The 12,503-nt window shown below is 41.7% G+C and overlaps 1 protein-coding gene across 1 annotated transcript in view; it reads right to left on the bottom strand.

Moving 5' to 3' along the window:
• The window catches only part of FAM160B1 (family with sequence similarity 160 member B1), a 34,137-nt gene extending 26,904 nt beyond the window's left edge, over positions 1 to 7,233 (bottom strand). The window contains exons 1-2 of the mRNA XM_032423113.1: positions 7,002 to 7,233; positions 652 to 730 (exon numbers count right to left, since the gene is read on the bottom strand). Of these exons, the coding sequence (XP_032279004.1) occupies positions 652 to 730; positions 7,002 to 7,046 (124 nt within the window). The 5' untranslated portion in view covers positions 7,047 to 7,233. The remainder of the gene's footprint in view (positions 1 to 651; positions 731 to 7,001) is intronic.
• Between the last annotated feature and the right edge of the window lie 5,270 nt (positions 7,234 to 12,503).

The following is a 12,503-nucleotide window of genomic DNA, read 5'->3' as shown; positions in this document are numbered from 1 at the left end:
GAGTGAAAGCCCTTATAATAGCTTACAAGGCCCTTTGTGACTGCATCTGGCTCCATCTGATGTCACCTCCTCACACTTTTCTCCCTGTTCACATTACTCTAGCCAAACCGGCTTCCTTGCAGTTCCTGGAGTATGCCAAGCATGCTGTATGCTCCAGCCGCACGGTTTCTACACTAGGTCTTCTTCCTGAAACCAACCCCCCAGGCTTGCTTCCTCTTTCCTTCAGATTCCAACTGAGAAGTCTGCTCAGGCAATGAGGCTTTCTCTAACCTACAAAAGCCAACTGCCCCCCTTCCCCCATGTATATACTTCTATCCCCTCAGCCTGCCTCATTTCCCCCTCAGCCCTTGCCATCTGACACACTATGTGTATTTGTCTATTTTGTGCTCGCGTCTTCGTCGTCAATATATAAGCTCTATTAGGACACGGATTTTGTCTGTTTGATTTACTGTTCTATTGCTCAGTGCCTAGAACAATGCCTACACATAGTAGGCGCTCAACAGATACATTTTTAAAGTGAATCTAAAAGAGGAATTAAAAGTAAAATAACTTGTTTATAAATATAAATATAAAATAACTTTGAAAACTAATTTGAAATATATTTTAGTATTTCATAAATTTTGTTTAATTAACATTAGCTTTATTTCTTACCCGAAGTCTCTATGTAGTAATGGGTAATTGCCTTCCAGTGATAAACAAAATCTTCTTGTAAAGGAAGAGAAGGTGCAAGCTACACAAACACACACACACACAAAAAGACCACAACAATTAAGAAATGGCATTAAACGTTTCCCATAAAGTATAACTCTGTATTTGTCTACTAATAATACAAAAGCAGCATAAAAATAAGGGATGAGCTTTAATTTGATTCTATGTCAAAATATCAAAGAAAAACAAAAGGAGTCAAAATCAAGAAAGTAAAAATGATTTATTAAGAAAGAGGAAAAACGTATTTATCAATATTATTATTAAACTACAAGGACTGGGACTTTTTTTTCCCTCCCCGAAACTGGTTAACTATACATGATTTCAAAAGTAATGGTGTTAAGTGAAAAGATGCAAAATCCTATTTAAATTATCAGTAAAATGAAATTATCAGGAACCAGGGATCTTTGTACCTAGGACTTTGAAATGCAAAACAGTAAAAAGCTGCTATGTAATTAGTTACACGTCACCATTACAAAAACATATACCAAAGTCAACCATGTAATCTGATTAAAACTGTTCCCTACTTTCAGTGACATACAGATGTAAACCTTTTCTTTTTAAGCCTGGATTAGGCAGTGCATATTTTTAGCAAAATACCTATGTGAACAAGACACTACCAATTTAAATTCCACAAAGCCAAAAATGTTTCACTTCAAAGTATTCAAAATTTACTTCAAAAATTTTAAGACCAAAATTATATGCCTTCAGCCATCTCATAGCCAACCTGCCAAGTATTTCAAATGTGGTGTTAAATAGATAAAAGACCTAGATGCACCTTCCACAACACTGTCTTTTCCTTAAACAGAGAGAGAGAATGCTCTCCCAGTCCTACTATTCCCATAAATACTGGTCAGAAAGTTCACAGTGGATCCAGCTTACTTAAAAACAACCAGGTTTCTATTCTGGCAACCTAAAGCCTGGCACAGTCATCTTTCATTCCCAGATACTTCATCTAAACTGATGCGGGAATCATGTTACTCCTGTCCTTCTACGTGTTCCATTTTGATTTTTTGTGTCCTCAAGCAGAGATCAAAGTCTGAAATCCTAATAAAACAATCTCAAAACTATTGGACAAATTATAAACACTGGTCATAGACACATTACGCCCTTCAATCCCGATGAAATGTCCTTAGGGAAGAAGTGGACCTCAACATTTCGTGGCAATCGCCAATGTTTTAAGGCTCGCTCTCGTGCTTGCCTGTGTGCACTGCTCTGAATCACACTGGGTTAAGAGATCTAAGTATCCACCTCATTTCCAAATAGAGTGCTAGGAAATTTTCAAAAAGGCTTTAAGATCTTTAAAAGTAGTTAAAGCCTTTGGGATTGCTATCGTTCAAGAAGAACATGGCAGAGAAATTATTTGGGAGACACTGAGAAAAAAAATTAAAAAGAAAATTAGAAAGTGTTACCTTGGGAAGATGGATTATCTTCCCAAAACTTTCAGATTAAAAAAATGTTTTAATCAGCTACTTGTTTTTAGGATCGTCTTCAAAATATGTCAAAATGCTCTTGTTTTTTTTGGACCTGGTTTTTTATACACCATCTTTCTATAGTTAAATGTATTAACAATTGGGATAAACTCAAATGAAATTTGGCATTTCAAAAAAAACTACCTAATTTCTTAAGTGTAAATATTGCAATTTGTTAAATTTTTCTGAGGGCATCTCCTTGGTCTGTGAGGAATTACAGCATCCTTGCTCCAGATTATTTTACCTGTGGGACTTAACTCCATTTCCAAGTTAAGTCACTAGATCAGAGGTCGTACGGGATTTGTGTTAGGACCTTTGCTGTTCTAGTCCAACTCAAAGCAGGATGGTGTTGCTTACCTGTGAATACCTCTCTTCCAGGAGTTTGATTTAAGTAAGAAATCTATTTAAGTAGACAGGGAGACAGTTCCAAATTGCTAACAACTTAATAACAATCTCGTTCAAACATGAGTAAGTTTCCTTATTTATATAAAACTTCCTACTAAAATTTGTCTTTCATTACTAATTCTAACATGCAAATTACCTGTTTTATCATTGCATAAAATAAACACTCATGTGATGGGTAAAAATAAAAAAAGGAAGAGGTGTGTGAATCAGCATGAGGGGAGTCTCACTTGAGTTCACTTTTTGCAAAACAGAGATTAAATTTTTGAAAATTCATGCAATCACACTCTCAACCAAAACTGGACCTGAGTGCCTACCTTGGGCATGGCTTTCTCTGAGAAGCCTTGCCAGACTTCCTGCCGAGGATCCAGTCCTTTCCACAAACTCTGTGGCACCCTCTCCCAGCCTGCTCGCTCTCTTAGCCCTTATCCCACATTTGTCATTGCTGATCTCCTCCACTCGATCCCGAACTCAACAAGGGGCTGGGATCGTGTCGTCTCCTTCATCACTGACTTCCCGGTTGGTTTTCAACTCAGTCATGGCACAGAGTAAGCATTCGGTGACAGTCACCGAGTGATTAATCCAATGACACAGCAGTTGCTGTCATTTAATGAGTACTTATGTGCCAGGCACAGTGCTGCAAAGTTGACAATTCCTGTATGGTCTTAAATGATCTTACAATAAACTCCGATCTTCCCCAAACTCCTATTAAGAGCCAAAGCCAGTTAACTGCCTCACCCAAGGGGAAACACTGCTTGTAACTAGAAACCCAGACTGTCTTTCTCCAGAAGGCCTACCACACAGAAGGACCTACAGCAGTAACTCAGAGGAGAGCCAGACATCTGCCACATAAGCCCCATCTGCTCACTCTCTCACGTGTCTCATGAACAGTCCACACCCTGATCTTCGAATGTGCTTCTTCCTTCCAACTTCCCTAAGGCCCCCCTATCTCCCCACCCTCTTCCAAGTCCAGCTCAAGCCTCCCTTCCTCCAGGGAACCTTCTCCAAGCCCTCCAATCCTAACTGCTTGCCCCCACAGAACTCAATGGCTGAACAATCATCCAAAAATTAATAACAATGGTTCACATTAATGAAGCACTTACTATGTACCAGGCACTGCACTAGGCACTTCATATATATTCTCTCATTTTAATTTTCACAATAATCCTGTAAGATTGGTATAATTATTTCCATTTTACAATGAGGAAACTGAAATGTACAAAGATTAAGTAATTTTCCCGTGCAGAAGGGAGGGACGGCTGCAGGACTGAAACCTTATTCTGGATGGCTCTGGGGGCTAGGGCTCACTCTTGTGCACTGTTTAATTTTTAGCTTGTGTATTTGTTTCGTCTCCCAAATTAGACTGTAAGCATTGTGAGCAAGGACGCAGGTATACCGTTTGCTCCACACTGTGCCACGCTTTCGTGGTGGGCTCATAAAACATTAGCTGAATGACTAAAGGATGAAAAGTTTGAGATCCCATCAGAAAAGAATACACTTAAGAAGACACTACATATGTATGATTTGAGGTTTTAATTCCCAGGACAGAAGAGCTTTTAAAAAACTGCCGGTCCCAACAATCATCAACTCTTAACTGTAATTTGAAAAGAAAAGATTCAAATTCTGAAGGATGACTTCCACTGAATTAACCAGTTAAAGTAGATAAAACTTTCTTCCCTTATCCTCTTGGGATAAATCTGCCCTCAAAGGGTGAAACTGGCTGAAATTTAGAAAGAACCAGCTCCTGGCAGATTACCTAGGACAGACTAGGCCCTCAACAAATATTTAATTGTACTAAATGGAAAGTGTTTTACTCGTACTTTGGAGAAACTGTGCTAACATGATCTAGTCCGACCTAGGAACTAACTACAAGATTTCACTCTTATGACATGTGGCAACAGATTAACAAAATGGATTCACTGCAAACTTACTGGCAAATCATTTTTATTCTGAGGGAAGAGTCACTTCTGAAAAGGGAAGCAAGAGTTACGTTACAGTTTTTGTTTTTGATCAAGGTATGAATTTCTCTTCTAAACTCAAAATGTAATCGGTCAACTCAGTAACACATTTTCAAGTACTAATCTTGAAAATCTTATACATTTTTTCCTTTTACTAGTTAACAGGAAGTAAGAAGAAACTATTAATTAAACAATAAGGAAAACTCTACATGTAAACCTCATTTAAATGAATATGTTTATCTGGTCAACCCTAAAAAAAACATTTGAAGATTTGAAGGCTGAACCACAATTGTACAAAGAAACCTATAAAGTAATAATATCAAAGTGGCTGAAAACAGTGACACTTCAGGTCATGTCAGCACCTGCACACAGGATAAAGTCCCACCTCTGAAAAATCCAGATAATTATGTTAATTGCAATACTCTATCAGAAAATGCTAATTGGGCATACAAATTAAAAGGAGTAGAGAGAAAAGCTAATGAAATGAACTGATGAATGATAAAAGTAGTTTACAGAAGAAAATGCAAGGCAAATAAATAGAACTGAAAAAATGGAAACCAGTCTTGGGCTACGCAAAAACATTCTTCAAATACCACAAGAATGGCTTATTTATCGTTATGTATGAGTTCATTCCCAAGAGAGAATGTAAAAAGGAAAAAGTTTGCCAAATTTTTTCTGATTTAACCTATCAAGGTAAACTGGAAGGTATCACAGGTGAAAACATTAACTCTAATCAAATAAAAACATTAGTTTTCTAAATGCTATGGATCAGTTACTAGGACTAGATGAACATAATCCACTCTTAATTTTTTCTCACCTCAGCAAAGTAAAGAAGCTGGATATTACAGAGCCAGAGTCAGACAATTTACATGGGTAATTTGGTAGATGCCAGCATATACAGTTATAAAAAGATAATGAGGACAGAAAACACAAGCCTCAGGATAAAAATTAGTCTTTACTGGGAGAGTATGAAAGCTATCTTTCTTTTTCTAAGTACTTACTTTGGTAAATATCAACCTGATAGGTAAAGGATGTAAATAATGTAATATATTTTTTATTCCCAATTACCTCAGTATTAACCTGTACTCAATGTTAAAATTAAGGGATTTTAAGTTAAAGAATAATATAAAATGTAAATGCCGCTGTTTTTATAAATTTCGGTTAAATTCTTTTAACATAAAGTTGCTGTAGATTGTGTATAAGAAGGGAAAATTAAAAATTGTCCTAAAGTCTAAAACTGTCATCTCCATGTGTAGTACTGCTCTTCATTCATGAAAACCCTCTCTTTGATTTGATACACGTTTTCCCAAGAACTTGTGGTAGAGCTTAAATGATTTTTAAGCATTTCCCACGTATCACTTAAAATAACAATTGTACTAAAGTTTTGTTTTCATATTTAATTTAAAAAATCCATTTTATTTTTATCTGACCATAAAAATGGTTCTGTCGCAGCTGGCTTTGTGTGTGTGTGTGTGTGTGTGTGGATTTCAAGGTGCTATATCACACAGTCTAAACATAGAAAGAAAATGACATTTTTTAAATTAGCAAAGTACTGGTTTCTTCCACAGGATGCGTTTTCCAATTTGGGCAACTCTCCCTGAGTAAAGAGAAACAACCAAAGTAAAGCAAACTAGACCTCTTACTATGAAAACAGAGCAAGGCATTTTCTTTTACTTCTCTTCTGTTAGTCTGTTTGGGTATTTGAATGTCTCTCTGTGCTGGTGTCTAAAACCCTCAAAGGAGAGTGTCCAGGAAGAGAAGACAAGAAAGGAAACAGATGGTCTCGCTGCTCTGCCGGGGGCTTGGAAGGGTCTAGACCATACTCGACCAGACCCCTCCAAACTCCCATCTCACAACAATCAATACAGTGCAGCCGAGTTCGGCCGTGAGGCCTGCGGAGGCAAAGCCAGCAGGATTACGAAACGGGGTCTGGAGGGCTGCCTCCTCCCAGAGTCGCCCCCACCCCCCACCCCCAGCAGGGGCACACCTTCCTGCCCACCCCACCTTCCAAAGTCAACACAACACCAAGCCAGACCCAAGCCCCAGCCAAGTCTGGCCATTTCTTTTGTCCTGCTCCACGCTGACCACCTTTTATCCGGAGCAGCTTAACGGTCCGGGAGTCCGGGGGTGCGCCCTGCGGCCCCGCCAGGTGCTCCCGACCCCCCGTCCCCATCCAGGACTCAGGCGACCCCCGCGCCGGCCCGGAGCGCCTGTCCTGCCGGGGCACCCCCGCCCACCCTCCCGCGGACGCATAGGGACCCGCGCCGGCCCGGGGCAGGACGGCGAGGAGGGGGCCTGCTCCGAGCCAGGCCCGAGGCCCCGGAGGCCCCGCCGCGCCCCGGAGCGCCCGCCCCGGCCTCGCCCCTCCGCGGGAACCGGGCCGCCGAGGCCCAGGCCGAGGCCGCAGGGAGCGTAGGCCGCCGCCATCCCCGGCCTGTCGTGAGCCCGCTGCCCGCGGCCTTACCGCCTCCACGGCGTGCTGCAGGATGGAGGTGAACTTGGAGAACATCTTGTCCCGGGACTGCAGCAGCCTCTCCCGGGACGACCTGGAGAGCTCCTCGATCCGCCGCCGCCGCCCCTGCTGCGGCTGCCGGGGCGGCTCCAGAGTGAAGGCCGGTGCGGGGCGGGGAGGACGAGCAGAGGGCCGAGGCGGGCTCGGGCCCGGCCGCTTCGGGGGTGCGCGGGCGGCGCGGCGGCTCCGGCGGGCGCTGGGACGCGGCGGGCGGCGAGGAGGGCGTTCGGCTCGGACTCGGGACCCCGCGACGCTCCGGCGGCGGCTGAGGCTCCGGTTCGGACACGGTGGCAGCCCGGCTCGGGTTCCTTCCGCCCGCTCTGCCCGCCGCGGCCTGCAGGGGGCGCCGCCGCGGCCCGGGGAGGCCCCGACCGGGCCTGCCCAGCGGCGGGGCGGCTGGATGCCGCGGGGGCGGGAGAAGCGGCGCGGAGAGGCCGCAGCGGGCGGGGGGCGGGAACCGGAGGGGTGCGGGCGCCGCCCTCTCCCTGCTCCCGCGCGCCTCGGACACTGTCGTCTCACGTTTGAAAAATTCAGCCGGCTTCCCAGTTTTGTTTCTGCGGGGGCAGTAACAGGCCGATTTTGTGGGGAAACGTAGCCATATCTGTACATAATATTCCGAGGTTCGTCTTTTAAGGGCAGATTTGGGAGACTCGTAAGAAACAGTACAGTTTTTGCCTTTCCTAAGGCAAAAATGGTCCGTGCATTTAAATGCTAAGAATTAGAACAAATCAATTAATGTTGGTGAAATGGCTTTGCTAACTGGAAAGTATATTATTAATTGTTAATTATTCACCATTAAAACAGGAAGCCCCAAATGGACAAATAGTAAGATGGTTCAGTCAATAGTTTGTAACTTGTTTGATAGGTGCAGGGCATTCAGTATTGTATTTTCTATTCTGTTTATCAGATGATACTGGAAAACAGTGAGGGAAAGAATCTGGAGGGATTCTGCTAAATGCATACGACAGGTGAGTGGGGCTACATTGTAAGTCCTTGGGCGGAGGCTTCTTAAAAACACTATGCAACAGTATATTCGCCAAACTTTGAAGAAGCACAGGGCGCGGTGGTAAATTTTAGGTTGGGTTGATACAAGTTATGAAAATGTTCATATCCTGGAGAACTTTGTGTTTGTTTTTGCTAGTATTGGTATTTTATCAAAAGGACCGTTAAGTTCTTGATAAGGTGAGCATGGAGTAAGTTTTGCATAACTGGTGATGAAAATACGGATTTGTAATTGAGTTTGTTGAACAGAAAAAAAGCAGAAAAGTAGCAGCGGTGTGGAGTGGTAAGAGCTAGTCTCTGGAGGTGGGTAGTCTGAATTTAAATCCCTCTGCCACTCACCGTGGCAAGTTTTTTAATCTCTTTGTGCTTTAGTTTTTTCATCTGTGAAATTGGGGAGAATAGCACCTACCGTGAGAGGTTGTGTGGAAATGTATTAACATATGTAAAATACTTTAATCATGTCCAGTCCATAGTAAGCAGTACATTGGCATTTGTTATTACCATTATTATTAGTAGTAATAGTAGTATTTAACAAAATGGTAGAGCCAGAAATCAAGGTTTAAGGAGGACACTTAAAAAAAAAAAAAAAGATTGTATTTATTTATTTATTAGAGAGCAGGAGCAGGGGTAAAAGGAGAGGGAGAAGCAGACTCCCTGCTGAGCAGAGAGCCCCGTGCGGGGCTCCATCCCAGGACCCTGGGTTCAGGACCTGAGCTGAAGGCAGATGCTCAACCGACTGAGCCACCCAGGAGCCCCAAGGAGGACACTTTAACTATAGATCTCCCCTGACCTTCAGTGGGGTTATGTCCCCATAACTCCACCATAAGTTGAAAATATCTTAAGTCGAAATGCATTTAATACACTTAACCTACAGAACATCATAGCTCAGTCTACCTGTCTACCTAAACGTGCTCAGGACAAATACTTAACATTAACGTACAGATGGTCAGAATCATCTAACACAAAGCCTGTTACATAGTGGTGCTGAATACCTCATGTACTTTATTGAAAACCGTACTGAAAGTGACAGACAATGAGTTTAAGTGCATCAGTTGTTTACCCTAGCGGCCCACGGGGAGCCACGGGAGCTGCTGCCGCCGGGCATCGCGAGAGCACCCTTCGGCGTATCACTAGCCTGGGAACAGATCCAGTTCCAAGGACGGTGTCTACTCAATGCCTGTCGCTCTCACACCAGCATAAAGTCAAAAAAATCGTAAGTCAGACCATTGTAAACTGGGAACTGTCTGTAGTTTTGTCTTTTCTCCTCTGTTTCTGTTGCTTATATCCTCGCAATGCAGGTAAATAAATGTGACTTTAATTTTCTGTGTACTAGTCTCCAGAATGCTGGAGGCACCCTCTGTTGTTTGCTTAAAAATTGAAATGTGCCCTACCAAATTCTGGCTAATTGTGTCTGCTTCAACCAAGAGGACATATTTTTTATCATGCACACAGCTTGAGGTGGTTAGTCATATTATTAACCATAATTATTTTCCTGACCTAATAAATACATTTATGTGGCATTTTGTATTTTCATAATGCCTTACAACCACTAATTGTAAAAGAGGGTCTGTTTAACGCAGGCTTATTGAGAGTTGTTTGCATTTGATGATGCCCGTCTTTGTATACTTATTATGAACATCATAAAAAATGTTTTGCTCAAGATTAATATCAATATTTAGGAAGATGATTCATCTCCCTGATATCTAGGTTCCAAGACATACAAGTTGGGCTAGAACTATAATTGAGCAGATACTCTTCTCATCCTAGAAAGTTTGTAGTGACACATGGGCAGGGTTGGACCTCCCACAACAAAGTGTGATTTGAGAAAGCATAATAGAGGCTTCCCTGGCCTCCAAGCCACTTAGATATGAGAACCTGAAATTCCTCAATTAGCACTTTATTTTTTTATTCCTTTGACTTAAGTCAAATAAGAAATTTAGTCCCCACTAAAAATTAAAATACCCTTGAGAGAGAGAATACATCAAATTCTATCATTCATTACACTTCAGAGTGAATGAGTTTGCTAAATCCTTTACTGAATGAAGTTTAATCAGCAAGGTCACAGAAAAATCCATAAAACTGAAACTCAGTTTGGATGAGGACCGAGAGTTAGATGATACCTACTTCCAAAGTTTGGCAGACTTCTGGTTAAATAGATAAGATTGAATTTAGCAACATTTCCTCCCTAAATGCTACTACAATTACAGTAAAGGGATTTCTCAGAGTATAAGCCCAAAAGGACAAACAAATTAAGAGAGGAAATGGCAACAAAATTTTGAGAATTGGAAAGTAGTGGTAAAGGGAATAACTGATATGGTGCCTTAGGAAAGCTGAATCCTAAGGCAACAATTAAGAAAACTAAGATCCAAAGTGATATATTAATACATTTACAGAACCTTCTCAATGACTTTGAAGTCAGTAGCAATAAGTACCTCTGGAAATAGAGGTAAAAGTGGGACTGAAAATAGCAGGATGGATTGAAAGCTTGTTTAGAAGTAGATAGATCATCCCCGAGGTACAAGATTGGCTGACTTCCCCTTCTCCACCTTGGTTTCAGATTAGAGACTAATTCCGGGAAAGATCTGAGGCTTCATATTGTCAGGAGGGAAGAGGAGGATAAAGTTGATGTGGGAATCAAAGGCAAAAGAAAAAATTAAATTTCCTTACTGCCTACAGCCCATTGGCAAGTCCTTGAAACCCGTAGAGTGACCTTTCTCTGGGAGCTCAACTGCCTCGATGTTGACACTTTGCTAAGGGCAAAAGACAACCTTAGCCTGACCTGGAGGATCCTGTAAGTCTTCTTTAAAATACAAAAGTTCCTTTGGAGACTTCCTTTATCTCTACCCCCAAGTTACAGCCATCATCCTCCAAGCATGTGGCCCACTGATATACATCTGAAGGGTCTCATGACTGAGGGTTTACTAAACAGTAATAAATGACCTTTTCCTAACAATAGGTAGACCTCCAGGATCCTGTGAGTCTCCTTTAGTATATGAAAGTCCTTTTGGAAACCTCCCTTTGTCTTTACTTCCTCCAAAGCCCCACCTCACAACCCCAGTGTAGCTCTTTTCTGCCCACAGGTCCCGTCCCTGTGCTTTAATAAAACCACCTTTTTGCACTGAAGACATCTCAAGAATTCTTTCTTGGCCATTGGCTCTCAATCCCAACCTTCAAATCACATCAAAGTGAAGGTAGATAATTGTGTATACCGAACACATCCCCAACCCTCATCCTCTTCTTGGCCCCCAGAATGAAAGCATCAGGCTGACCACCACCCTCCCTCCCCCCACAAGAAGATAGGTAGGGTCCTCTCTGGAGAATCTGATTAGTCTAAGAGAAAAGACCTAAAGGTACTGAAGAGGGAACCCATACCACACTACAGTGCAGCCTATAGTTGACAAGCTTGTACGCATGCTTGGAGCGTCCACTGAGTTTTTTCATGCACCTCTCTTAAATGGGATCAGAGAGTCTGGGTCATCAACAATTTGAAAAAAGTTAATGATAGAGACCAAAAGAAAAGTCAGGACAAAAAAGAAACTTGGAAGGAACAATTAATTGCAGTCGATAGGAAGAGGTGGAGAAGAAAACTTAAAAACAATCATTAATATTCTCAGATAAAAGATACAGCATCTTTTAAAACAAGAATGGTATGCTATTTTAAAAAGCATTTAGGGTACAAGAAGGAAATCTTAGAAATCAAGAATATGATAACAGAAATGAAAAACAACGTAAAAAGGATAGAAAATAAATTTGAAATATTTTCTCTGAGACTAGGACAAAAATGACATAGGGATGAAAAATGGGAAAGTTTTTCAAAAATTAGAGTGCTGATCCAGGATCCAACATCTGAATAATTGAAGTGAACAGAGGGAGGAAATCATTGAACTAAAAATTCAATATAATTTTACAGATCTGAAAGACATGAATTTTCAATTAAATGCCAGAACTATGAATGAAAATAGACTCACTCTAGTGGATGTTACTGTGAAATTCAGAACACTGAGTTTAGAGAAGATCCTACACAGTTTCCAACAAGAGAAAAAAAGAAAAGTCCATACAGAGAATTAAGAATTACAACAGCATGGGAACTAAGAAGGCACTGGGGCAATGCCTTTACAGTTCTGAAAATAATTTCAATCTAAAATTCTATACTAAGAAATTGTCAAGTATGAGGATAAAATAAATCATTTCAGTTGTGCAGGGTATTGAAAATTTCTCCTACCTTGCACTCTCAAGAAGCTATCAGAAGACATGCTCCATGAAACCTCAGGGAGTAAACCAAAGGGAAAAGGGATAAAGGAATCAGATCAGAGGGCGCATCATCAGAAGGAGGTGAAGGAAGTTCCTAGGGTGTTGGTGAAGCAGAATTCCAGGATAACTATGCGTCAAGTTGGGACAGCCAACCAACCAGTCCAGACTGGAACAGGTCAGAAGAGATGTCCTCAAGAAGAT

The sequence above is a fragment of the Phoca vitulina genome, unplaced genomic scaffold (genome assembly GCF_004348235.1).
Source record: "Phoca vitulina isolate PV1807 unplaced genomic scaffold, GSC_HSeal_1.0 scaffold28, whole genome shotgun sequence".
Classification (NCBI taxonomy): domain Eukaryota; kingdom Metazoa; phylum Chordata; class Mammalia; order Carnivora; family Phocidae; genus Phoca; species Phoca vitulina.
This window is presented reverse-complemented; position numbering and strand designations above follow the sequence as displayed.